The sequence below is a fragment of the Nannospalax galili genome, unplaced genomic scaffold, assembly GCF_000622305.1.
Source record: "Nannospalax galili isolate Female #2095 unplaced genomic scaffold, S.galili_v1.0 scaffold213, whole genome shotgun sequence".
Lineage (NCBI taxonomy): Eukaryota > Metazoa > Chordata > Mammalia > Rodentia > Spalacidae > Nannospalax > Nannospalax galili.
The window spans coordinates 3,739,600-3,766,531 of NW_008335195.1; the positions used below are offsets into that span (position 1 = coordinate 3,739,600).

The following is a 26,932-nucleotide window of genomic DNA, read 5'->3' on the forward strand; positions in this document are numbered from 1 at the left end:
TTGTCTTTTTTGAGACAAGGTCTCCCTGTAGCCCCAGCTGTCCTGGAACTCACTATGTAGACCAGGATGGCCTTGAACTCACAGAGATCCGCCTGCCTCTGCCTCTCAAGTGCTGGGATTAAAGGTGTGCGCCACCACGTCCGGCTATTATTTTTATTTTGTGTGTATGAGTGTATTGCCTGAATGTATATGTGTGCACCCATGTTGTGCAATGCTGCGGAGGTCAGAAGAAGGCTTCAGATTCTCCTGGAACTGGAGTTAAGGACAGTTCGTAGCCACCATGTGGGTGCTGGGAATCGAACCCGGGTCCTCTGCAAGAGCAGTTAGTGTTCTTAACCAATAAGCCATCTCTCCAGCCCCTCTTCTATTTGTTTTATTTTTTTCTTGAGATAGTGTGTCTCTGTATAGTCCCAGCCAGCCTTGAACTCATGATTCTCCTGCCTCAGCCTCTCAAGTGTTGGCCTGTTTGTGTTTTAGAAAATAGTTTGTATTACATATTAATGCATCTCTAAACAGTAGTTGTTTAGATTTTATTTTATGTATGTATCACATGCATGCAGTGCCTGCAGAGGCTGGAAGAGGGCATCAGATCCCTTGGAATCGGAGTTACAGGTGGCAGCAAGCCTCCATTTGTGTGCTATGAACCAAACCCAGACCTCTGCAAGTCCTGGGTGCCCTTAACTACTGAGCCATCTCTCCAGCCCCAACAATAGTTGTGTAACTTTGCTTGCTTTTGAATTTCGTAAAAATGGTATTGTTGCTGGGCATGGTGGTGCTTGCCTTTAATCCCAGCACTTGGGAGGCAGAGGCAGGTGGATCTTTGTGAGTTCGAGGCCAGCCTGGTCTACATAGTGAATTCCAGGCCAGCTGGAGCTACAGCACCAGCTCAGGTGCTAGGATTTAAAAAAAAAAAAAAAAAGATATTGTTCTGTGGTGGCTTTCTACTGCTTGCTCTTTTAAAAAGTCAGCAGTGTTCATTAGTGCTGTTATCTGAAGTCCTGGCTCACTTGTTTCCATTGCAGTATTTGCTTGCATTGCGTGGGAGCATTCTGTTTTTATTTATGCTTCCCTACATTTAGGCAATTTCTAGTTTTTTTCACTCTTAGGAAATAGTCTTTTTGTGTTCCAGAAGGCTTTGAGTTTAAAATGCACAAGAGTGGAAATTGCTAGACAAGTGTGGGATCATGGCTATAAAATGATGCCAAATTGATTTTTGCAGCAGAGGTGCTAGTCTATATTTCCATGGCAGTGTATATGTGTTCCTGATGGCCCATACCCTCCTTGGCAGCACAGTGGACTCTCACAGTGCAGTACATTTGTACCCGAGCATAAAACTCCTGATTTCGAGCCAGGCGTGGTGGCGCATGCCTTTAATCCCAGCACTTGGGAGGCAGAGGCAGGTGGATCTCTGTGAGTTCAAGGCCAGCGTGGTCTACATAGTGAGTTCCAGGACAGCTGGGGCTACTGGGAGACCCTGCCTCAAAAAGACCAAAAATAAAAACAAAACCAAAAACACCGAAAAACCTCCTGATTTCATGGGCTGTCACCTCCTGACCACCTAACTGGAGTGGCTGGCTTGAGCCACTGCCCTTGAGGCTGGGCCCTGAGCCTCACATCTTGCTCAATCCCAATACTGGGGACAGAGTGCTAAATGGAGATAGGAGACCAGGGTGCTCATTGGGTTTTGTCTTGAACGCACAGTCATGATAGGAGGCAATCAATGGCAGAAACAGACCTGGCCTAAGGACAAACCCTTCATTTTATGTTTAAAGAAATGGAGGCTCAGAAAGGGTAGACTACTTGGCAAGTCTAAGAGCTAATTACTGCACAAACTCTCCAGGGCACTTGGTTCTTAATCAGGAGTTCTCCTCTCCAGTAGTTTAAGATCACATGGTGTCATGTATGAAATTCTCAAAGAAATAATTAAAATATTATATTAAAAAGATAGCATGACATGGTCCATAAAATAATGATTTTTAAATATTCAAATTATTTTTCAAAAGAAGTTGCTTAACTGATTGATGAATTTGATGTTTGAATCTCTGTTTATGATGGGCACAGGGGTAATACTTAAAGAAACAAACAGGACAGAGTCAACCTCCTGCAATTATGATTTCAATATGCAAATTTAACTCTACTAAAAGACACAGGTCTCTTGGGGAAAATAATCCCCAATTATCTTGCTAAAGGTTCTTGCCCTTGGATCACCTCCAGGAAAACACAAGGAGCCTCCTTAAAAGTTGGTTTTGTGTGTATGAGGAAAGCAAACTTCAAATTCATTAAGTTTTAATTTATCTTCCCTTTATGAGAACTCATATAAGCTATCCTAAGAGGCTGGGGACTGTGGAGCTTATGGCCAGATAGCTAAAGTGAGCTTCTGCTTTATAATCTGACTGCGTTATGCTCACACATGAAAACCCATTGAACAGAGACCACTTTGGGGCAGAGATACTTAGCACTCTTCAGAGTGAGCACAACAATTGCATGTGGCTTGACGCATGTGGCTTAAGCAGAGCAGAGGACTCTGACCCCATCTAACAGAGGGAGAAGGGAGTGCTTAATAACACAGAGGGTGTCTATGTGTTGAAAGTGGCTCCCTTAGCCTATGGTGGAAATGCTGGTTGTGCTGACCCCAGAAATTCTCTGCTTCTGCACCCCTACCCATCTGCCTTTGTCCTCTCAACCCTAAGAATCCATTCTGCATTTAAAAATACCTTTTCAGGGTTGGAGATGGAGCTCAGTTGGGAGCCTGCTTTCCTAGCATTCATGAAGTCCTGGGTTTCATCCTCAGCAATGTATGAACTGGACATGGTACACACTTATAATCCCATCCCTCAGGTGGTAGAGGCAGGAGAGTCAGAAGTGCTACATAGTGAGTTCTAGGCTAGCCTGAGATACATGAGACCCTGCCTCAAAACAAAAATCTTTTCACTTAGTTATGTCTTTGGGTTGATAATAAGAGCTCTGTGAGGCATCTCTGTTTCAACACCAGGATAAAGTTCACCAAGTGTTACTTTGGAGAGGGTCTTGCATGAAAACACACCCAGTAATTTTGCCCAGGCCTGCTGACCATACAGTATGGAGTTAGCTCTTCAAGTTTTCTTCCTAGTAGTCATTTTAATCAGCACTTGTATTTAATGAGCTTGTAGCGCCATTATACAATCACCCAGCTCGCCAGATTTATGATGAAAAGAGGAACTGATTTTTCCAGTTGCATCATTTGCAGTAAATGTTAACTTTCTTTCTGAGTCCTTCGTTTAACAGCATTAGTGTGACAAATATGTCTTTCTCTAGCATAAGTAATTAGAATTTAATCACTTTAACTGCATCTTAATTACCCCAAATGAATTGAAAGGACATTTAATAGCAAAGATTAAATTGCCTTAATGAACGATTTCTGTGACTCCATCAATACTGGAATCACGTTAGCCTCTCCACGAGCTCCAGTCAAGGTGCTTGTGGGGACCACCACGGCCACGAGGTGGCGCTCTTTACTCGCTTGTTTATTTAATTTCCCCATTGATCTGTTTAAGAAGACAAGAGGAAAGAAAGCGAAAGGCACATAGTTTATTGTGTTCTTCTGATAACCTCTCTTTGGGACTATGAAATAATCACCGGATGTGGAGACGAAGGGAATGACTGCAGTGAAGATTCTCAGTACCCCACAAGTAAGTGGAAGAAGGGGAGATGCACATGGGTGACTGGAAGCCTCCCACCCTGACGGAAACTCTAAGTCACTCTTTGGACGGCTGCCAACATATATACAGAGTATTATCCAATTTACTCTGTGTGTGTGTGTGTGTGTGTGTGTGGTCCTAAAATACAGCTTTAGAAGAGCAAGACAGGCACCCATGTGGAGACAAGGAATGCTAACAGCTACCCAAGTGCAGATCAGAACACTAGCCTTGGAAGAACCGGTGGCCCTGGGCTCTTGGGCCCTCCTCCAGGCATGGGTCCCAGAGGGCCAGGCCTATCTGCAGAGCACAGCTAATGAGATGGGCCTTGCCCATCAATAATTGTTTAAGTGAACAAATGGCTAGAGAGACTGGGAGCCACGTCCAGCTCTGTTACCAGCTTGCATTCCCTCTGGCTGCATCAGAGAAGAGCAATAAAAAAAACCCTCCTTTATAAGTCTGTGAAAAAGAAGTAAGTTTCAATAAGTAACTCTCTTTGAAAGCCCCAGAGAAAAGCTGCACTCTCTCTAATTTCAAGAACTTTATTATGCACAGACCTTGTAAACTGCTACGATTTAATGGAGAATCAGACTTCCCTGTTCTGGGTGCACTGACAGTGATCTAGAACTGGCAACAGAAGCAAGTGGTGGAAGATACACTTGGCTCTGGGCTTTGAATTAGGGAAGCTGAGACCATGTATCCATATATTCCATTGGTATTACTAGAGTCAAATTACCTAACCCCACTAAAGAAAGTAGCAGAGAAAGTCAAGGTAGCTACCATACATTCTAGAGGTTCCCAGCCTCCCAGCGCATTACATTAAGATCACCTGGAGGCCTTTAAAAATCCAACTGCCTGGGTCATACTCCATACCAATTATATCAGAATATGTGGAGTTGCATCCAGACATTAGTTTTTTAAGTCTTTAAGTGAGTTCAATGTGTAGTAAGACTTACAAGTCATTGGCACACACATGAGAACTCTACCACAGTACAAAAGAAGTGGAATATGCACAACCAATTGAAATTCTCTCATCTGTCGCTGTAACAAACTGGTGAGTTATTCTTTAGGGTCGGGCCTCATTCATCTGTTATCTTATTAAATTGCTCCATTTAAGGCACAGAAAATTTCTGGAAGCTATTTGTTCCAGTGTAACATCTTTGGGGAGGAACATGTGGAAATGACATTACAGCTTGACTGTGATTATTATATCAACATGGTCAGATTGTCATGTAATTGGCCTAGTCACCTGTCATCTCAGCAAGAAGGTAAGCTTTATTAGTGTGAACATACTTGTGTTAAAATAAGAACCCTAGCCAGGTGTGGTGGTGCACACCTTTAATCCCAGCACTCAGGAGGCAGAGGCAGGTGGATCTCTGTGAGTTTGAGGCCATCCTGGTCTCCACAGCGAATCCAGGACAGCTAGGGCTAACAGGGAGACCCTGTCTCAAAAGACCAAAACAAACAAACAAACAAACAAACAACAACAACACCCAAACAACCCAAAAACCAAAAAACAAAACAAACAAAAAACAAAAACAAAAACACAAAAAACCTTGGGGACTGGAGAGATGGCTCAGCAGTTAAGAACACTGGCTTTTCTTGCAGAAGACCCGGGTTCAAATCCCAGCACCCACATGACAGCTAACAACTGTCCATAACTCCAGTTCCAGGGGATCTGACAGCTTCTTCTGTCCTCCGTGGGCACTGCACAACATGGGTGCACTTACATGCAGGCAATACATGAATACACATAAAAAAAGACAAAATGTTGAAAAAATTAAAAGAACCTTGGCTGGATGTGGTGGTGGCACACCTTTAACCCCAGCACTTGGGAGGTAGAGTCAGGTAGATCTCTGTGAGTTCAAGGCCAACCTGATCTATATATCCAATTCTAGGCCAGCCAAGGCTACATGGTGAGACCCTGTCTCAAAATAAGTACCTTATAAAACTGAAGAGATAGGAATATATGATTGTGTATTAAATTTGTTTACATTAGGAATAAGTGTCTTCTTTTTTGTATTGCTAGGAATTTAACTTGGGGTCTCACATATGACCAAGCAAATGCTTTAGCACTGAACTATATTCCCAACCCTAATTTTTCCTTCTTAATGGGCTGTGAGGTTGATGTTGTTCACATAGCAATAATGTGGCTATCTTATTTAAATGACAACATAATGAAAATAGTATTAATGAATATCTGTTGAACACTTTGATTAGAAATTGATTCTCTGACAAGCATGGTTTCCATAAGAGTATGTCTTTTTGCTACCTTGGGTAGAGGGCCATTCAACTTTACCAAAATGTGGAAAGCCTAGTATTTAAATAGAGTCTGAAATGAAGCTAGTCATCCCATTTAACCCATCGGAACTCCTCAGCTGAGTAATCTTAAGCACGTGTTTAAATATCCCAGTGTATGCAGTTCAACAATACCCTGGGCATTACCACTTCATGTCCAAAGCAGCTAGCTATGGAAACAGAGGGGTAAGGTGCCTGGGATCTGCCTTCCACAAGCATTAGAGTTGAGCATTTTCTTTTTTACAAGAAAACCAGGAATGGATTTTTACTGGTGTTCTCTATAAGAACATTTCTTGGGAGAACTTTGGGGACGAGCATCTGGCTGATTAGCTGAATAGTCCATGGATGTGGAGATGATGACACCAAACAATTCCAAACAGCTCGTGTAACAACCTCCTTAAAAACCTTGTAGATTAGAGATGACTATGTATTTTCTCCAGCACCAATCAAAGGGACCGAATTGAACATTTTAGCTTAATGATCCAACTCCTGTCACACCCACAGGGACGTGAATTCTGAGTTTTATAAGCAGGTGCGTGCGTGCCATGCCACGGAGGGATGAAAAGACCAGCACCTGATAGTTGGGGATGGGTTTGATCTTTTTGACGACCCGATGAGGCCAGTGTTTATTCCTGGAGGGGCCTCCTGCTTTCAAAAGCTTCGAAATATAAGCTGCTGACCCTTGTTTTCTTGCTACAACTCTTGCTGGGCATCCTAGTCACCGTTCAGAGACTTGACAGTACTGGACAAGGCTGCCAATAGGCGCGGCCCTGTCCAGGGTCCTGACTCTGGGTCTCCTGATCCAGGCAGGGCTCCACACCTCAGGCTCCGATAGCCCTTTCACGCCCCACGGGAGAGGAAAACAAAGGTTTCTAAGCTTAAGGGCTCTGGGCTACCCTCTGACTCACTCAGGCTAGTTTGCTGGAAAGCAAGCAAAACAAAGGAACGGCTAATCTGTGCAGACTATATCCATTGCTCCAGTTTCCAATTTCAGACCGCCAGGCCACCCTCTCCACACTAGGCACTTCTCTTACATAAAAGTCTGTCAGCTAGAGCATCATTCCAACATGAAATCGAAATAGGCACCGTCTTTGGAGAGGTTAGGGTTGGGGTACAATTTGTGAGGATGGAAATTGTGTCTCCATCGGCGGGGTACCCCTAGGCTTTTGTTGGGAAAGTTCATTAGGCATCTTCTTCCTTCTCTACACCCTCTTATCTAAACAGTTGCTGGTTATAAAATGATTAGGACACGATGCTCTAAAAACAAAGCCAGGCCAGCGTCTCTTGTCGCTCAGCTTGTGGAAAAAGGGAGGCTGGCTGGGCGGCCAGTAGGGGGCACCCGCAGCGACCTCTGTGCAGCCACTCTGGTGGCAACAAGGCCAGCCCCGGCCTCGGAGTCAGGGAGCAGCTGCAGTTCTCAGCTTTGAGATAGACTCGCTGTAGGCTTTGCGTGGCTCTGCTGCCGCTACAGAACTGTACTATTGTTACCGTCCGCGCTGCCAGGTATAAGTGGCGATGACCCAGCTGGGTTTGGAGTCGCCGCTGTACCCTGTAGGCAGGCGGGTAGCTCTGCCTACTGGGATGCATCCAAGGAATTCCAGGCTGCATCTGCTGGTGGAATGGACAGGTGCCTTCTGAGCATGCCCTGGGGTTTGTTTCTGTTGGGTGTCCTCCCTGCCTGCGCAGACCACAAGGTCACCACACAGCAGCCACCAAACCTCGAGCCTCATCAGCAGGCTTAGCCCACTCCAAATTAGCAGCGCCAACTGTCGCCACAGGCATACCTCTCAGCCCCCCTGCACTTCCGCTCTTGCAGGGATACGTGGTCCCCAGTGATGATTGCACAAAGGCGATTATTGTCCCACATCCTCGAGGGAACAGATCAAGGCTGTGAGAAGGGTGTCACACAGCCTTCTGGTGACTGTCCCAAGGCCTTTTGATTTCACAACCGGCTGGTGTGTGTGTGTGTGTGTGTGTGTGTGTGTGTGTGTTCTCAGTCCGCTACCCCAACGCACTCCCACCATTCATCCTGGGCGGGTATGGCACTCTCGGTTGCCTCCCGATAACAGGTCATGCCTTAGCCATGCTGGGAGGAAGCCTTTCCAGGCCTTGACCCCGGGCTCCCAGGCGGACACGGTCGGTCGCGCCCCGCAGGCCCTTTGTTCGTACCGCAGCGGGCTAAGAGCAGCTGCAGCCCTCGGGAGCCGCAACTGCTCAGCAGAGCAACGAAAGCGGTGCGGCGTCTGGTCTCCTACTCTAGAGCCCGGTAGCCTTTCTGGCTCTGGGAGCTCCCACGCCAGTCCTGGCCTCTCTCTCCACCCAGAAATCTTCGGGGATTGATTGAAGAAGTGTGGTTCCTAGGGTCTACCCTAGCACTCTTGCCTGGTTCCCGCGGCCCAAAGAGGCACGGGGACCTCTGAAATGTCACCGGTCGGGATAAATATTAACAAAAAGCAAATGGACGTATGCGGGGGCCAGTTATCAATCAACCACGCGGCAAGGCCACTCACAGCAAACACAGCCCAGATTGGGTTGGGCAAGACTTTCTCAGGGCCACCTCCAGGAAGAACACCTTCAACCCCCTCTCACCCTCAGCGGAGGTCTTCTTCAAACTCAGTGGCGCCAATACCCGACCGCAAGGGGGCGAAGTACCGGTGCTGCCGGGCTGGCCACCTTCTCGCAGGGCTCAGGAAGTCTTCTGGCCTTCAAGTTCCGCAGGGTCTGCGTGCCCAGCACCCAGCCTCGCCTGGGCTGAGGCCTGAGCGCCGCCGCCTCCTGGGTGCAAGGTGCTAGAGTCGCGCCCAGTGGTGGCGCATTTTGCAGTCTCTTCCTGAGCTGGCAGCTCCCGGCAGGCGGCCAAGCCTTCTGGAATATTTAATTGAAAGCTAATCTCCTCCGGTCTTGATAGGCGCCCACGTCAGAGGCGGGGCACCCAGCCCAGCCTCCCCACCCCACTCGGGACCAGACGCGGCTTTGCATCCGGTCACGCTACATTTTAATGAGCAGCAGCGAGCATTACGTTGAGGGGACATGCATCGATTTTTAAAAGGTAGTTAATTTGGTGAGAATTTCCTCCTGTCGCCCATCTTCCACCAGTGCTTGTAAATTTCGACACCAGAAGGCGCTTCCCCAAACACACTGCTAAGTGCGGAGGATTTTGACCCTCCACAATTAGCTGTGGGGAAGACACCGAGAGGAACGAGTAAAGGAACGAGCTGGGTCCTTACAAGGGCGTTGAGACAAAATTGGGGTTTAGTCTTCCGCGCAGCAGCTAGCAACGCTGCAGGGGAAGCCGACCCAAGCTAACATTCTGCAGCTGCCAGAACCTAAGCACCTGGCAGTCCGGCCTCAGACTCCAACACCCCGGGCCAGACAGGCACCATTTGGAGGGTTCAGAAACCGACTTCTCTTAAGAAAGAAAAAGGAAAAAGAAAATTAACAAGCCTGGCTGGCTTCTCTTTAGTGACTTCAAATATGTTCTGGTTCTTGGGACAGGATGGAACAGCTCCCCGTTCCTTGCCATGAACCTCCCTCCCCACTTCTAGCCCTCACTTCAGACTTAGACCCAACCCTTTTCTTTAAGTTAAAGAAACAAAAAATGAAAGAGGTGATGCTTCACTGTCTCAGGACACTGAGTATCCTTGCATTTGGTGTCCTGCTGGAGCCTCTTATTTTCCACCTTTTCCTAGGAAAATGCCTCATGCCTGGAGCCAAGAATAACAGGGCTGGCCACCTGGGCCTAGGTGTGTAGACAGACTGCCCTTCAATGACCTTCTGGGTCCCAAGAGGGCCTTGCTCAGCATCCAGCTGGTGCCTCTGCTGTGCAGGGCCTAGAACTTGGGCTTTTCCCACCAGGCTCACCAGCAGCAGCACCCCCTTCCAGCTCAACTTTCTTTTCTCTGGAGGTCAGAGGGCACTTGAACAGGATAGGGTGCAAGGTCGGGTTTCCGGTGCTCAGAGGTCATCTCTGTACAGGACCTATCAGTTTGTCTTTGGGGAGGTGGTGGTGGCAGCAGTGTTAGAGGTGTCTCCAGAGTCTGCAGAATATTCACCAGTGGAGGATGGAGACTGTCCAGAAGGAACAGGCTTCTTTTCCAGCTCTTTTCCTTGTCTCAGCGCCTGACACCCTCCCTAGCCTCAGAGTATGTAAGGTTAGGCTTCAGGAGTGGGCCCAGCGGAAGCCCCTGGAGGCACAGCAGTAACCTCTGCTGCCCTGGGGGGTCTTTGTCAGCCCAGCTAAGGATACAAGGCTCCAGCATTCAGTGCTGGAGAGTGCAACCGCCAGGACTCGGGTTTCCAGGAGCCTTCCCCTGAGCCTCTCCTCTCAGTCCCCTGGTCTCTTGCCTCTCTGGGCACCTGTGTGTGGACAGCAGGAAGCCTGGGTTGAGGACTTTGGGGCAATGGAGAATGAACTAGGCAGGAAAATCTGGTGGAACAGAGGTGGTACACATGACAGAAGGCCTCTAGCCCCCGGATGCAGGGACGCTTGGGGTCGCCTCTCCTGGTTAGGATCACAGGCTGGCCAACACCTGCCTCCCCCTAGCTTCTCATTGGCAGGCACCGGGTGGGGGGAGGGGGTTCGGCCTCACGCTTTGATTTTAGACTGTGAAACGGCTCAGTGCCCTCGGCTCTGAGCGGATTGACTGTCTCTCATTCTCTAGGGACGAATTAATGGAGAACGATCAGTTAATTAACAAACCCTCATCCCAGCTTTTACCTTTCTCTTCACGGAGACTCAGACCTGGGCTGAGATGAGGCTGGGGGAGGGAGGGACGCCGACACTGGAGTCAGTCAACCGGGCAACCTTGGCCTAGGTCTCATTAGCAAGTCCTCCTCGACTGCCCTTTTCTCAAGTCTTCAAGGGTGCCTGAAATCCCACGTTCAGTACCGGCTGGATTTAGCTGTCCACTCGGCGCTCTGGGGGAGCCAAGCCCGCTGCCTGCCCTTCGACAACACCGAGGTTTCAGGGCTCAAAAATCAAACAGTGGGCTAGGGGTTTTTGAACCTGGAGACCTCGGCTTGCTGGCTTGGGGTGGGGGGTGGGGGTTTTACAAAGTCCAGCGCAGGGACTCAAATGAGAAATTCCGAAGATAGTTAAAGTGTCAAGTCCTAAGCAAGCCGGCAACGAAGGTGGTCCCTGGGCTCCACCCGGAGCTCCACTGGGCCTGGTCACTGTCTGCCTCTGTACCTCTCCTTTCCACAGCGGGTTACACCCGCGCACCCAGAGTGTGATAATCCTTTCGCCGCAGCCCGCCACGCACACACAGCCCCACAGGTTTGGGATCTTTGTACATTCTTAAGTGAGGCTCCCGGGAAACTCAGCGTCAAACAGAACAGCGCAGGAATGGGTCACCGCGACAAACTCAGTCACACACTAACTGGCAGCTCAGCCTCTCTAGCCCAGGGGTTGGTATTTGCCTTGGGGCGAGTTCCAGACTTGCTTTGCCGCTTCTTAAACCCGGAGTGCACGACTGAGAACCACGCACCCAGCGTACCGAGCCAGGTTCCAAGATTGTCTAGGTCTGCGACTCAAGACCTTCCAGCTCTGACCCGGATCGCAAAAGTGACCCCGCAGCCGCCGAGGCTGCGTGCTTCCATTCCCGTAGCCTCCCGTAGCCCGACGCACTGAGCCCCTGGAGGAAGAGGTCCGCTACCCGGGCGGTGTGCTGGGTCTTCCAGGTCTAGGGACACTCCTTTCAGGAAAGGAGCAAGACAGACAAGGTGCTGCTAGCCTTGTCCCGTTCCCTCGTTCCCTCCCACCTTCAGTCCCTTAGGTTTCCTGGTCTCTTATCTCGCCCACGCGCCCAACGCTGGCTCACCTGCTAAGCGGAGCGCTGACATGCGCTGGAACTCGGGCTCCTGCAGCCACTTCCACATCCTCCGAAAGGTCTCCCGGCCGGACTTGAGTTTGCTCCAGGGTTTGGGGTTGCGCAGCAGGTCCGAGAGGGTCCCCTGGGAGCGGCAGAGCACCCTCTGCGCGAAGATGGCCTGTGGGATGCTGTAGCGTTTGAGCTCGGTGGTGATACGCTGCGCCACTTCTTTGGTATTGATCTCTTCCATCTGCCCTGAATTAGTTCCATTGCTGACCTGCGCGCCGGTCACCGAAGGGTTGGGCTCCCGGGCTGTGCCCAGGAGCTGTCCGTGGCCTTGAGCATTCAGGTGGGCATGAGGATGGTGCGGAGGAAGGCCGTTGATGGGTACCATGCCGGCCGAGGTGGGCGTGAGGTGCTGTTCCCCGTGGCGGCCCAGTATGGCCGGGTGGTGGGCTTCAAAGCCATTAGGGGTGAGCATTTTGTCGGTGGGCATAGCCGCGCCGGGGTGGGCATAGTGGGGAAGCCCTTGCTGGGAGTTGTGGATGCCACCCAGACCGGAGCCGGAGAGGGGCGAGAGACTCTGGCCCATGCTAGCCACGTCCTTGTGGTAGGGTGTATAGAGGTTGTTCATGGAGGCCAGCCCGCGCTCATCCCGCATGAGCGTAAAACTACCGCTGACGTTACCCGCCAGGCGCTGGTGGTGGTGCGGGTGGTGGTGATGGTGGTGGTGGTGGTGGTGGTGGTGAGGGAACTTGTCAGACACGGTGGAGATGGGCGGCAGCGGCTGCAGAGGGGTTAAGGTGGTGTAGGTGGTGGGCATGCTCATACCTGGAGGAGTTTCACAGGCCATGGTCATGGTAGGGTGTAGGGGGCCAGCCAGGCTGTGTTCAGGGGCGCGGTGGTGGTGGTAATCGCTGCCTCCGCCGCCGCCGTCCAGCAGGGACGCCATGCCCATAGAGCGCGGGTGCGCGGGAGCTAGGTGGCTGCCGCGGTGCGCCACCGAGCTGCGCGCGTGGGGGCTGCCGCCCAGCAGGTCGGCAGGGGCGGGCACCGGCTCATGGCTCACCCCGTGCAGCTCGCCGATCGCCTCCATGGTAAGCTGCGCGTTCATCGTGCTGCGGGCGAGCGGACTGCAACATCGATGTGGCCGGGCAGAGGCGGCCAGGGGCGCACTGAGTCCGGTCTTCACATCGGCTGCCGGCGACTGTTGCCTTTCTTCCTCTCACCGTGGGGCTCTGCCTCTGTGTGTGTGTCGCCTTCTCTCTTGCCCCCACCTTCCCCTCAGCGTCCTCGGCTTTTTTTTTTTTTAATATTAATTTCCAAAAAGGATCCGCGCCGTTGGGAGAGAGCGCTGCCCCTAGCCCGCCCTGCCCTGCCCACTCTCGCCCCTCTCCTTAGAACCGTGCGGCCCCCAGCTTCCCTGACGCGGCCCGTGCGCCTGCTGCGGCTGCTGCCTGCCCGCGCAGCTGGCCAGCTCGAGCCATGGCTCGGTTACTGTTGCAGACTGTGGCGGCGATTCTGTAGCGGCCGCGGCTGCCGGGGCCAGCCCTCACGCCCGCCGGGCGCAGCGCGCACGCGCGCGGCTAGGCCCCGCCCCTCGTCCCGGGCGCTCTGGGGCCGTGACGTCCCAGTACAAATGAAGGAGGGGGCCGTGCACTTTCTTCGTGGCGCGCGGTGGCCCGGGAGCGGTGCGCACGTGCACAGGACCCGCGCAGAGCGCGAGCTGGAGCCGCCGCCACAGTCCCCAGAGACTGGCTCCGGGTCGTCTCCCTTGCTCGGGGGCTCTCTGTCTTCCCAGCCCGGGACACTTCTGCCGGGCTCCCATTACCGTGGGAGAGCTAGGCTTAGAGAGCCACAGCCCCTCGGTCGCCAGTGGTTGCCCCCGGTGCAGGGTGCCCGCGGCTGGGGACCGTGCCGCTCGCTACCCGCTGCACGCTGGCCTATTGAGCTTAATTTACTGGAGGGTTGCTGCAAGCGGGCGCCTTCCCCATCCTTAAGTGCTTGGCCCATGGAGTTGTGGATACCCGGAAGGCCTAGGGCAGCTTGGCCGTTGTTGAACTGGCACTCTTCCTCCTCCTGGATACTTTCTGTCCATCCTTCTTCATCGGACCCCTGGGCACTGGCGTTCTGTGCTCAGAGTCCGGATCCCGGCTACACCTCGCGGTCCTGGCCACCAGCGTCCTCCGCTAAGCTCCTAATTAAGGCAGCACTCAGCTACTGGTGGTGGCATGGGGGGAGGTGAGGGAGAGGAGCGGGAGGGCCCTCGTGGGTTCCCGGGGTACCTCCGAGGGCTATGGGCCACCGAGACTCTTATCTTGGGTTCCTCCATAGCGATTCTAGAAAAGCACCCAGAGGCGGCCGCTGGGGAGAAGCAACGACGACGCAGGCTCGGGTCTAGGCTAGGTCCGCAGGGACGCGCTCTCCCTCGGCGTCCCTGTGAGAAGCCTCCAGATTTTAAAATCAATTCAGCTTTGGGCATAATTGCGCCTTCTCACAGTCACGCTCCAATCCGGAATTGAACCTGGGCCTTCGGCCTGGTGGGGACGCGTGGGGAGGCCCCCAGTGAGGGACACACACTCGGCCGCCACATGCCACGGCGGCTTTCTTTTATTTACAAAAGAAAGAAAGAAAGAAAAAAATCCGTAACAAAAGGCAGAGCCTTGTCTGCTTACGTGCTTTTATCCCTCGGAGAAAGGACAGATGTGCCCATTGTCAGATCCTTGGCAGTTACGGCCCGGGTCAGCGCCGACCCTCAGCCCGGGGCTAGCAGTGCTCACAATAGGGATAGCCTCTCAGACCCGAGTTTCAGGGCTCAGTTTTGGAACAAAGTATTTGTGGCTTGTTCTGGGCCGAGTGTAGATTTGAAGGTTTGTTTGCTAGAACTCTGTCTGGAGCTCACCACCTGTGTTTGCTCTGTGCAAGTTTCCAGACTCAGGAAGAGGCCAGGGTTGATGATGGTAGTAGGGTGGTTGGGTCTATGAGAAAAGTTTCCCCGGGAATCACCCTGGAGGGAAGTCCCCACCAGTTAAGGCACAAACAGGCCCATTTCTTAGCCCAGGTCCCTGCCACCATCAGCAGGTCAGTCAAGGTCAGTGGGTACAAGAACTGTGTTGAGCTCTGGGACTGACTAATCTGATTGAGTTTCATCACTAGAAACATCCCTACCCTTTCCAAAAACAATGTGTGTGGTGGCTGTGGAAATGAGGGTTCCTCTCAATGTATTTCATGCCTGCTTGGTCATGAACAGTCAGGAATTTGCAACTCACCCCCACCCCCACCCCTCAGCGGAAAAAGCTCTTGGGAAAAATACACTGACCAAAAGCAACCCAGGAAACAGAATTACTCTGTTTTAATTTATTTTTTAATCTGCTACTTCAGATATATACAAGCATATTTTCTATCTAGTGGATCAGCTTTATGGCCTTCTCCCCTCATTCCCTCCTTTCTTTGAGACAGGGTCTCACTATGCAGCACCAGTTGGCCTAGAATTTAGAGAGATCCTGCTGCCTCTGCCTTCCAAGTTCTGGGATTGAAAGGGAGTGCTGAATCCCTGGGTCTTTATTGTCTTTGAACTCTTCCTGTAGTACAGAGTGCTAGTCTCTATTCATAGAAGATGAAGCAATGGGTCAAAGCAACCTTTGAGCTGCACTGTTTCCCCCACTGCATTTTAATCTCTTTGAAATGATTGATCTGCCCTTATGGCTATCTCGAAAGACAAGAAGTTAAAAAGAAGGAAAGAATATGACCAAGTGAACAAATTGTTCCTGGTTTTCTCTTCCAGTAGTTAGGGATTTGATCCTGGAAGCCTTCCTTTCATGGACACTTCTGAGTGAGCCCCTGGAGGCCGCTTGAAGAGGGCTGGACTCATGAATTCAATTCTGCCGATTCCTTGAGGAAGCTTATTTCAGGTTTGGTCCCTAAAGAAGGGAAAGAAAGATCTAGAGGAATGTGTGTTGGGCTTGCTCAGTACAATGTTTGACATCCCCCTCTGAAAAAAACATTTCCAGAAGTGGCCTACAAGACTTGGTTTGGGACTCTCCCACCTCCTTCCTCTTTCACACCTTTTATGAGTTGCAGTGATTTCTCAGAGCATTTCTTCTTACTAAGGATGCTGGGTTGGAAGGATGCACTCCTTAAGGAGAGTATGCACAGAGGGTGCACGGAGAGATTGTCAAATGCTGAGACAAGTTATTTTTTTGTTGTTTTTGTCTTCTTTTCTTCTCCTAGTGCCCAACATAAAGCCTAGAACCCTTAGAAGAAAGAATTAGAGTCCAGGGAGGAATTCCTTGCAACTAGGTAGGTAAATGTGCAAGGTGGAGGGGAGGGATTACAGAAAACTTAAAGGAAGAAATAGTGTCAATCAGTACAGAAGACTGTATTAAATAAAAGGTAAGGTTTTTTTCAAAAAAAAAAAACAAAACAGGGATGCTACCAACTGGATGCTTGTTGCTAGATTTTCAGTGTGGAAACAACTTTGTACTACTGGAGACTGAACCTAGAATGTTGAGCTGGACAAGGGCTCCACCCCTAAAGTTTATTTTGTAAAAGCATAAGAGCCTGTGGGTAGGCCAGGGTGGGTAGGTGCAATCTTCCTCTGCTAGACAGGCTGAAGTTTGCCAGGCAATCCCATCAGATTTAGAATGAAAAAAGAGGGCCAGTCCTGTAAATGCTGGCCCCTCAAAGTTCTCTAAGAACCTTCCATAGGGTCTACAGAGTTAATACCTTACTTAGTTCTCTCTTTGAGCAGTAGAGATGTAACATATGGGCCATTTAAAAGAAATGCTTCTAGGCGCTCTGAGCCATCAAATGCTTAGTCTCTTTTTGTTGGCTAACAGTCTTCAGGGTTCTGAAAATGTCCCCATCCAGGGCTCCAGGGTGAGAAGGACTCTTTGGCCACAGCTTAGAAAGGAGATCACCAGCACTTTGGAAGCCTGTGGAGTCTAGAATGAAACAGGAGGAACAATACACGTCAGAGCTGGCTATAGGAGAGCCTTTGCTACCTGGGGCAAAGTATTTGATTCTAGATCCTTCTGCGGGGTTTTCCTGCCTTTCTCAGGAATCTTTTCACCTCTGAAGAAATTTTATTCTGAAAATCGATTTTGGCTTAGATTAGACAAATTTAGAAGGAAGTGGCCTGGTGAAGTACTATTGGAAACTGAGGAAAGATGGTAAGAGCCACAGGAACAAGAGTCTTGCTGCAGAAATGCATTCTAGATATGAAAAGGAAGCCACACCCATGGAATCTTCACAGTATGCTAGCCTAACAAGATCTGCATAATGTCAAAAGCAGCTGACAGGCCAATGTGGACGAAGGAAACTTCATGAGGTCCCATCTCTAGAAGAACAACAGACAATCAATGGCTGCTGAGGGAGGGAGAATCAGTTTTCTTTAGGTACTAGCTCCCTGAGAGATTATCTAATCTCAAGTGGTCAGCACTTAACAAGTACACACAAGCACCACTAAATGGGCTCAGTACATCATATACATATATATGTATGTGATGTATGTGTAACAATAGTAAAGAAGAGGATAAGAAATTGGGGGGATGTGGGAAGAATTGGAAGGGGAGCTGGGAGGGGTGGAAATGATACAAATATAATATTCAGGGATGGAATTCTCAAAAAAGTGTAAAAACTGAACAAATTAGTTCCCAGGCTGGGAGTGTAATTGGGAGGTAAAGCCACTGCTATGTGAGAGGACCCCAGTCTCACCCCCACAAGGAAAAGAAACTAGTGAGGAAATGGGAACTCATATTTCTAGCGCACCTTTCCAAGTCTTTGTTCTTGTATTTATCCTTTATACAGTTTTAGTCATCTGTTTGATTACCTTTCTCCCTTGTTCTTCTGAAATATTGTTTTCCTCATGACAAAGTTTTTAAACTCAACGTTTTTGCACCTCCCTCTTAGTCCTCCAAATCCTCCAAGAAGACTCCTGCGCAAGAGCATTCAGCTTCCCCCAACCCCACCTAACTCCCAGTTCCAGGAACTGCACGGACCTGCACAGTAGTGGTCAGTCAGAGATCTGACCACTTCCCAAGCATCTTGGTTACTTCCTGGGCAGAGGAAAAACGCCCTTGCTCTTGCTGGGACCTTGGGAGAACTAAAGGCCACCCTTCTTCTGGGTTGAAAATGGCCCACTTTGGCGAAGGCTCTTCAATTTTTCAAGTCAAAATCACCGAGGAAGAAGGGGGTGTTTGGATGCTGTGGGATGGAGGGAGAGGCTCCATGGTCCAGGCTCCTGGGTGACAGGTGGCAGGGCAGGTGCTGGACACGGTCAGCCTGGCTCCGGGGAAATGGGCCTCCTGTCGTCAATCCTTCAGTGGGTGTTTTTCTTGGTCGTGATTTTGAATTATCGAAGGAGGCGGCCAAGATTACTGTCCAAGATTACTGGGGAGGCAGCGATTTTCCGGGTTTGGGGCAGTGGTGAACACTCCTTTTCCGGCCTCCTACTTTGGAGGTCTGCGCTGGATTATCAGCAGCCAGAGGGTGGTGGAGAGTGCCCGGCTAGGAATTGGAAAGGACAGGGGTGAGGGAGAGGACCCTGGCATTGGTCCCATTCAAAGCAACAGAAAGTATACAGGGTGACGTGAATCAGCCATAGTCTATTGCTGCTATTCTTTCCCGCTGTGGAGAGACTTAAAGAGTGGAAGTCACTAGTCACCTCACAGCAGGAAGCCTCCAACTACCAGGGCTTAGACCCTCCACCCCAGTCCATTGCCACTTGCCAGGCTCAAGCCGACTTGGTGAGCTCCGTGGTCGCCGGGCAACGCCGACGCAGGCCCAGAGCAGCTGCACTTGGGAAGGAAAACTCTTTAAACAAATCATTTTGGTGTCTAATCAATTAGTGTTTGCGCAGTCAAGTACCATAGATTTAACAGAATAATCGTTACTGCCCTTGTCTTTATTTGACCCACAGACACCTAGAAGATTTAAAAATTAAACGCAGGTGTTCTGAGCTCCCATCCCTTAGCGCCTCTCCCGGGCCTCCGGGTTTGGCTTTTTGCTTTCTTCAAATGGAGCCTCATCTTTATTCTTCTTCCCCTTCGCTCTTAAGATACTTCATTTTTTTTTCTTGTCCTTCTGTCCCAGTCGGCCTTTCACAAATCAGTCTGCCCCACCCTCGTTGCCAGCACAAGAACCAGACATCTGGTCGCAGACCCCGGGACTCTGGGCGCCAGGCCTTTGGCCTGAGCGCCATCCAGGCATAGGATTATGGACTCGCCAAGAGTCTAGTAGTCCTCGCAACCACCTTCCTACCCTTGCCCTCCTGCCCCTTTCTGAACCTGTCCATGCCGGGAGTGGTCTTGTGCATGCCGGTTAATTTCGGTGGAGCTGTGAAAAGAATTTTTCACATGCATGGTGGGACTTGCACGCCTTTAGGGTCTTGCCCCTCATTGTAACCACTTGGGTTGTATGTGGGGGGGGTGAAAAAAGAAAAGGAAGAGGACAGCATTGCTACTGAACCCACCACCTGGGGCTGGGAAGTAGGGAACGCCCAGCCTGCCAGAGAGAGGAGAGAGAGGGGCCAGCCCAGGTTCTCTCTCTCTCTCTCTCTCTCTCTCTCTCTCTCTCTCTCTCCCCAATTCAGATGGTTGCTTCTCTGGACCTGGCAGATCCCAAGATCCATGGGGAGTTCTAGAGGGTCCCCAGGTGTTTTCCTCCCCACCTATGTCTTTTACAGGTCTCACAAGCATGGACCCATGTGTATGTGTGCATGTTAATGTGAGTAGGTACATCAATGCTTTGCTCAGGGAGTCTTCATGCATGAAGTTTCAGAGGGTTGAAGAGATGGTCAATAGAGCCAAGAAATTTGGAGGTGTGGCTCTGGGGGAACATAGATATATGGGCGAGAAACTTTGGGAGACCCAGGTGGTCAAAACACCTGCATTTCCCTTTGTTCCTCTGATAAATTAGGGGAGCAGGGAAGTCCAGGGTGAGGCTGATGCACCTGGCTTGGGGTTTTGTTAAATACCAGGCTGTAGTTCTAAAAGGAGCCACCTCTTCCCTCTGTCTCCAGATGGCCCAACCCAAGCACCTAGATTATTTGGATCCTGCTGGAACTGCCAGGCACCTCTTCTCCATTATCACCTGAGAAACCTTCCTCTCAACAATAGATGATTTTAATGCACTTTACTAATGCCCTTATTTTCCTGTTTAATGTACATTAATCCAAGTAACAAAAAATCAATATTGCTAACAACATCTCAAACAAATCCTAGTCCAACTCACACAAAACGTCCTCTGATTTTCAGTTCCTCCTACCCCCTTGGATTTTGTTATTCTCTTTTAACCAACCAGTAGCTTCTGGCTACTCTGAACATCAGTGGTGACTTTCACTAGACCTTCTCCGAAAGCCTTCTCCCCATCATATGTGTGATATGCCAGGAGAAGGTAGTCACCGCTCCTGGGGCCATTTCAGGGTCCCAGGATTCTTTACACTTGTCCTTCTGGCTCCAGCAAAAGCCAAAAATCATAGGACAATGTCCTGGTTTGTTTTCTCTCCCAGACAAAACCCCAGGAGTGGTAGCTTTCAACATCTTCCCAGGGTGGAGAACCCCACATTCAGCTCTTCTGTCGCTTTGTCCCTACCATAGCTACCAGAAACTGATCCCAGCTGGTGGTTCTTATTGGGAGTTTATGATTCTTATTATAATAATCACTATTAAAACTGGTGTTTTCCACCTGGAAGGAACAAAGTAGAGGCTCGGTTAATGTAGGAACTTAGGTTTGCAAAACACCGTGAATAATTTAGTATTGTATTTCAAGGGAAAAAAATAGCTTTCTTAAATCGTCTCCGCAATATAAATTGCAGACTTACAGTATGGTCCTGGTAAGTCTAAATTTTTAAAGGAGCAATATTCAAAGAGACATAGATGTCTGTATTAATTATTTATTCGCCGGTGCCTTCCTTCGTTTCTGACTTATTATTAATTAGGCGCCTCTAGTCTTTCTCAGAGCGCTCCACTGAGCCGGTTGCAGCTTTAAATATGAATTAAAAGCAAATCCAAGCTACTGTAATGCGAAAATTATTCCGTGTCTTGCATGGCAGAGATGAATAGCTGCGTGGATCAATACCGTGAAACTCGGCTCCCAACGACAGGGTTATTGATAGCTTGTAGTAATGACATTAATGACGGAAAAAGGGAAATAAGGGCCCACCTGACTTAGAAACTTTTTAGCCGCTGAGACCCCGCAATAAAAACGGGAAGGGGGCAGGAATTGGGCTTAAGTGTAAGAAGAAAATTATTTATGAAACCGGATAAATGACTTCGGAACGCTCTTGGCTCCTGGCGGCCCTGGCTCCAGCAAGGGAGACCGCGAAAACCCCAAGCCGCAGAAAGCTGGGGGTCGGGGGCACTACAGCATCCTCAGCGGCCTCGGGTTAGCAGCCCCTCTGCCCGCTCCCAGCGGGAGAGCCCTCTGGGGGCGCGGGTGGCAGAGGCTTCTGGAAGCTGGTGGAAGGTGACTGGCGCAAGGCCGGTCCCTGCTGTACCGGCGGGATGCGAAGCCGGATTCCTGTGGCCCAGAGACCAGGACTTTAACCTGGTTTTCGTCTCTGATTTTCCTGGCACCGGTCCCCTCAGGAAGGTCAAAGGCTTTGACCTTGCGGGGGACCAGGGTCTGGCTGGGCGCTGGTGCTTAGCACGCAGCTTGCCAAGGCCCAAGGGATGCCCCCAAACTCAAGCCTGTGGCCGGCGCGAGTGGGAGAGAGAGGGCCTTGTAGGAAGAAGACTGTTCCAGGTCGGGCAGTCTGTTCCAGAGACTCCGGAACCGCTCCCTCTTCCCCGGTGCATCGATGGCTTTCTACCCAGCCAGCATGAAGAGCGGACCCCGCTCGGGTCTGTGCCCGCCTCGGGGAACCTGGTCCTGCAATTCTCCTCCTCCGGCCCACTATCAACCCCCTCTTCCTTTCCTCACTGCGAGGGAGGAGGGCGCAGAGCCGGGAAGGAAAGGTTACATCCTGACCCTGGAGGACTGCAGGAAAGGTCAGCGCCCGAGGGTCAATCGCAAGCTCGAGGTCCCCTCCCCCTCAGCTGGGCACAGAGCAGCCGGCTCCCCTCCCCCAGCCCGGACGCGGGTCGTTGGGGGCGGAGGTAGGGGTGACCTCCGCAGCTCTGGGGGGACCGCGGGCCAGGCTGGCTGCGGTTCTGGTGCATCTTGACTTCAGTCTTTTTGGGTTCGAGTAGAAAGTTGGGGGCGATTGCTCTGTTTGCCTAAACAGATGAGAAGTAGTCGGAGCAGCGGAGTGGAGATGGAAGAAGGGGTCAGGTAGTCAAGTCAGTTCATAGGGGCAGTCACAGTTTTTGTTCGGGTTTTTTTTTCTCTATTAAGGTCTCTTAAGATTATCCCCCCTCCCCAGTTCCCCTCTCTTCCCCCCCCTCACCCTCCTTTTCCCCTTTCCTTCCACCACCCTACTTTACCTGCTTCTGATCCCTCCCTTAAGGTTCTCCCTTCAATTTCCTCCCTTCCCTCCCTTCAGTCTCTCTCCACTTCACCCCACTTACTTCTGTTTCTTTTCTTTTTTCTGCTCCTTGACCAATTCTTGTTCACTACCTCAATCTTTCTTCACCCCCCACCCTTCTCCCGTAGGAGTCTGCTGCAAGCCTCTGCACCTCCAGACTCTCACAGGAGAGGTGCCAGCCCCATTTGGCACCAACACCAACCAATTCTAGATTTGAAAAATGTGCAGCAGGTTATTAAAGGGGCACTGGGAGGTCTGTGGGTCCTGTGCTGAGCCACATTGGGAAGGGGAGTGTCATCTGCCTTGCTAATGCCCCACAGTGCCATTCGGACCCCATGACATCTGAAAGACTTTTGAGTGGCTTTTATTTTTACTTATTTGAATTTTATCAATTAAATATATGAATCTCAGAGACCATAACCACTGAAATCAGCAGCTGTACCTTAGCTCTGTCTTAGGGTACCAGGGGTGGCTTAGAGGAAGCCATTCTCTGGATAATTAGACAAAACCCAAACTTCTCACCAAGGAAAAAAAAATCTCATCTTGGTTATCTGGTTTCAAAGTCCACAACCAAGTGAGTGTTCAAAGCAGCACCCACCACAGGCAGTGGTGCATAGACCCTACCTCATCCCCACATGATCTCTAGGCAAAGGCCCTTTATAGAAAAGAACAACAAACACTGAAAAAAAAATCACTTGATCCTGGAAAAAATCAATATCAAAATTAAATTTATTGTCTGCTTATGTGATTAAAAATGACAAAGTGTTGGCTTTTATTTTCATAAAAAGACAGAAGGCTGAACAAAATAATTTGCTATTGAGTTCTGTTTGTTTCATTTGCCTGGCAAAACACAGAGGAAGCCAGCTGATAGGGCAGTTGGGAAGTGGGATGCCACAGTCCAGGCCCCTGAGGAGATGTGAGGGTCTTCCTAGTCAGGACATGATTGCTGTTATGCATGCCAGGAGAAGAAATTTCCTAAGCTCTAATAGTCTGCAGCAACTCAGACCATCAGAGGTGTTCTCAGCTCTGCCTTGCTCCCAACAAAATGCTGGGTGATCCTAACTTGACCTCTAACTCAGGTCTCATGTCTTGTTTCCCTAGGTAATTTTCAGATGCCGGAACTCCAGCAGCACCAGGAGCCAGCCACCCGATCCAATCCCCCACCTAGCCTTCAATCTTAGGACCCTCTCTCTTTCTCTTTCTGTCTCCCATCCTCCCTCTCCCACCCCACTCTTTGGTGTGTGTGTGTGTGTGTGTGTGTGTGTGTGTGTATTTTCCTGGCTTTCAGAGCCTGGCTGGAATCGGGAGAATGGGTTTTTCCACATCAGCCTGGACTGAATTCTTTAAATATAGTGGTGGTGTATATGTTTAAGGAATGTACTACAATGACCACATAACCCCTGAGGTTATTTATCTACATTAAAACGAAGGAAGGAAGGAAGGAAGGAAGGAAAGAAGGAAAGAAGAAAGGATCCACAGTGTATCTCTCTTCACACTCCCCATCATCCTCAAGCGGAGTCAGAATCCATCAGGAGTCTGTCCACAGCTCGAGGCGCATGCTGTCTGCAATGCCCACTCCTACCCCATCCACTGCCTCCTTCTGGAACACTGTGGCTTTCTTGACTGTGGCTTCACACACACACTTAACAGCATAATTAGGAAAAAAAAATCTACTCAGCCAGGTCCCTTGTAGCCCTTAATTGAGCCTTAGGATTTGGAGGCAGAGCTTGTTTGGTGGCGGCATGTACTGGGACTCATTTCTAAAGTGCTTCATCGCACCTCTGTTTCTGTTGTGGAAACCAGCCTAGAGGGTTTATCTCCTGGTAGTTGTAGAAATGAAACTAGTCACCCATCTCTTCCGTAAACCCTATAGATGCATGGCTCCTCCAAGGTAGTCCTGGTTCTCCATTAGGTTCAGGGCTGAAGAAAGGCATGGATCAACTTGCTCCTTGGAAGTCTGACAGGCTCTGAGGTCTGGTCTGGCTGGACTTGCTCTTTTTTCCAATTAGGGTGACTTTCTCCAAGGTGGAGGCAGTGAGGAGATGAGGTGTGGGTCCCTCACTGGGCCAAGAAGATGGATGACAGCCTGCAGCAGGATAAGGCCTTGGGATGTTTCCAGCTATGGCAGTGCTATCAGCTCTTTGCAACTGGAAGGCAGACTTCCTAGAGGAACACACTTGGTTTCTCCCACTGACCTCCAAGGGTCCTCTCTCCAGCCTCTTTTCTGAACAGCCTCCCCCCAATTTCTAGCCTCTAGCAACCCTGAGCTGTGGGTTCCAGGGTCAAAGGTCAGGCCTCCTTTAGGTATGGGCTTCCTCCTCATGTCCTTGGGCACTAAAGTTGTGGCACTTGTTAAGGAGTCTAGGTGCCCACTGCTAAGTTACAGTCAGACTTAGACTTTAGACTTCACCTCCCACCATAGTAGATCTACAATGCTGGGAGTGGGTTGCGATTTGAACTGATAGTCAAATCACAAAGTAAAAAATCTAGTGTTTTCTTTTTCGAGTTGGGGTGGTTTTAGTGATTTCTTTGTGTCACTCTTGGAGGGGCTTTGACCAAAAGCCTGAGAAGCCGTCTTCTATTGTTTTATTTCCTTGCCCAGCCTGGCCAGAGCCAGAAAGAAGTTGCCAGAAGAGGTGCAGAAAGACAAACGAATACCCGGCCTTCCAAGTAAGCAGTTTAGTTCCACAGGGGCTGACCTTTTGCCTGAATAGGAGCAAGGCCATGAGAGTGAAAAGCAGGTTTGTATGCATGCCCACGTGGCCCCATGCCACCAACATGTCCCTATCAACTCCTGGAGGCCAGGGCTGAATTTACTCTTCTTAGGTACAGAGCTGTCCTCGGCCTCCCTCGGCTCTGAGCATGGAGCAGCCAGGAGTTTAGCATTCTCTCTCCAATGAAAGCCATGGTCAATAGAATTCTGGGTATCAAATGAGCAATAATTTGCTGTGGCTACATGCTGGATAATGAAAGATGTTATTGGGATCAATAAAAAATGAAAACACTTTTACTTACATCTTGAGTTACTGTTTTAGGAGATTGAGAGACGAAACCAACCCAAAGCTGAGTTCAGGGCCTCCCAAGACTGTCCTCAGAGCTTCAGGACTTCATCACCATCTGATTGGCCTTTCCAGAATCCCGGCTTCTGTATCCTCCCGTGGTGACAGGAGAGTAGACTATTTGCATTAAATTAGTTCCATAAAACCCAGTAATAACTTAATTGTCTACGTGTTTTCTCTCCCCCAAACGCAAATTTAAAATAGATTTCCCCCAGAATTAAAGGTCCCCTAACTAGTTGTAATTTACTGAAAATGTGTGTGTCTCTAAGTGGAACTGTCTTTTGTCTTTTGGCAGACTGGAAGCACTGATGGAGAAGGCTGTGGGCAGGCCGTGGACTTTGGTTAGACACACAGGGTCAAGGGAATGTACTTAATTCTTTTGGCTTCGTTTTTTTTTTTTTTTTTTTTTTTTCGTGTTTTTTTTTTTTTTTTTTTTTTTTTTTTTGAGTCTGAAAAGTTGTTGCTAACTCGCTTTTTCCACACAAGTTAATCATGCGCACCTTTTCATAGTGGGTTCATTTGTTCAATTTGTTTTTCAATTTGTATTGGACTTATTCGTCACAACTGGTTTGCTTTTTCCCCCATTCAATCTCAAACACACTTTTACTTATTTGGTTGTCAAAAAATCTGCTGTGAAATGAGAAACAGTTTGCATTTTTAAAAGATACCAAGATTTAAAAAAAATGAGACCACCTCGTGTGTTCTGCCTAAAACAGGCACCAGGAAGTTCCCTGCCAGTTCCCATCTCAGAAATAATATGAGAATATTTGAGCCTTGAGCGTGGTAGCACAGAATTCAACCCCAGTACTCAGAAGGCAGAGGCAGGTGGATCTCATAGAGATCTAGGCCATCCTGGTACACACGGTGAGTTCCAGGTCAGCCGGGGCTATACTGAAACCCTGTCTAAAAAAAAAAAAACCAAAAGAAAAAAAAAAAAAGGAAATGTGTGTTTGGCTGTTTCTATGAATTAAAGAACATACTTTCCCCCCTCAGCGCTTAACAAACAAAACACAATTTTAGTCGCCGCTGAAGTGCGCCCTGGGAGGACAAGGTGGTTGTACCACCGACCTAACTAATCCTGGCCTCAAGGTCAGAGACCTGGTTCATTCTCGCAGGCTTTGTTGGGTAAGACTCGGAGGGACCACGGAGTAACTCAGGTGCTATACAAACCGAGAACTAGACCAGGGCACAGACAGATTCGTTTGGGGAGTTCCGCGAAGTGGATCCCGCTGGCCCGGCTGGTACAAAGCGCACAAAGCAGGTGCGCAGGCCACCGCCGGCTGCCTGGGACGTACGAGCCGAGCTCAGCCGCGCTCTCGTGTGTCTGCCGCCCCCGCAGGGCACTCCTGCGTTATTTACACCTGGCTCCAAGGCCAGGCTCTCCGCTCTCATTTGCTACCTTAACGTCGCGGGGAGGACCTGTTAGCCTGGGTGGCGGGCGGGCAGGCTGGGAGGGGGCGCCCCCTCTCCCTTCTCGGACGAGTTGCGGCCTCTACCCTCGGTCCGGGTTCCCACCCTGTTCGCGTGGCCACGACCTCAGCGGTAGACCCGCAAGGCCGGCCCAGGCGCACCTGCCCTTCTCCTCCCACCGCCGCGTGGACTTGGGAGGCTGGCTTACCCCAGTGG

General features: G+C 50.0%; 1 protein-coding gene and 1 long non-coding RNA gene across 3 annotated transcripts in view; both read right to left on the reverse strand.

Moving 5' to 3' along the window:
- Onecut1 (one cut homeobox 1) overlaps positions 1-13,266 on the reverse strand; it is a 43,454-nt gene extending 30,188 nt beyond the window's left edge. The window contains exon 1 of one of the 2 annotated variants that reach the window (XM_029561948.1): positions 11,792-13,184. In XM_029561948.1, the coding sequence (XP_029417808.1) occupies positions 11,792-12,896 (1,105 nt within the window). In that variant the 5' untranslated portion in view covers positions 12,897-13,184. Of the gene's footprint in view, positions 1-11,791 lie in introns of both variants that reach the window. The other variant, XM_008829777.1, reaches the window with a different exon arrangement.
- A 9,692-nt stretch (positions 13,267-22,958) lies between these two features.
- On the reverse strand, positions 22,959-25,686 carry LOC115069743. The gene is made up of 2 exons (XR_003848980.1): positions 25,263-25,686; positions 22,959-25,167 (listed from the first exon to the last, which is right to left on the reverse strand). It is a non-coding gene; the product is annotated as an uncharacterized LOC115069743 (long non-coding RNA).
- Positions 25,687-26,932: the final 1,246 nt, after the last annotated feature.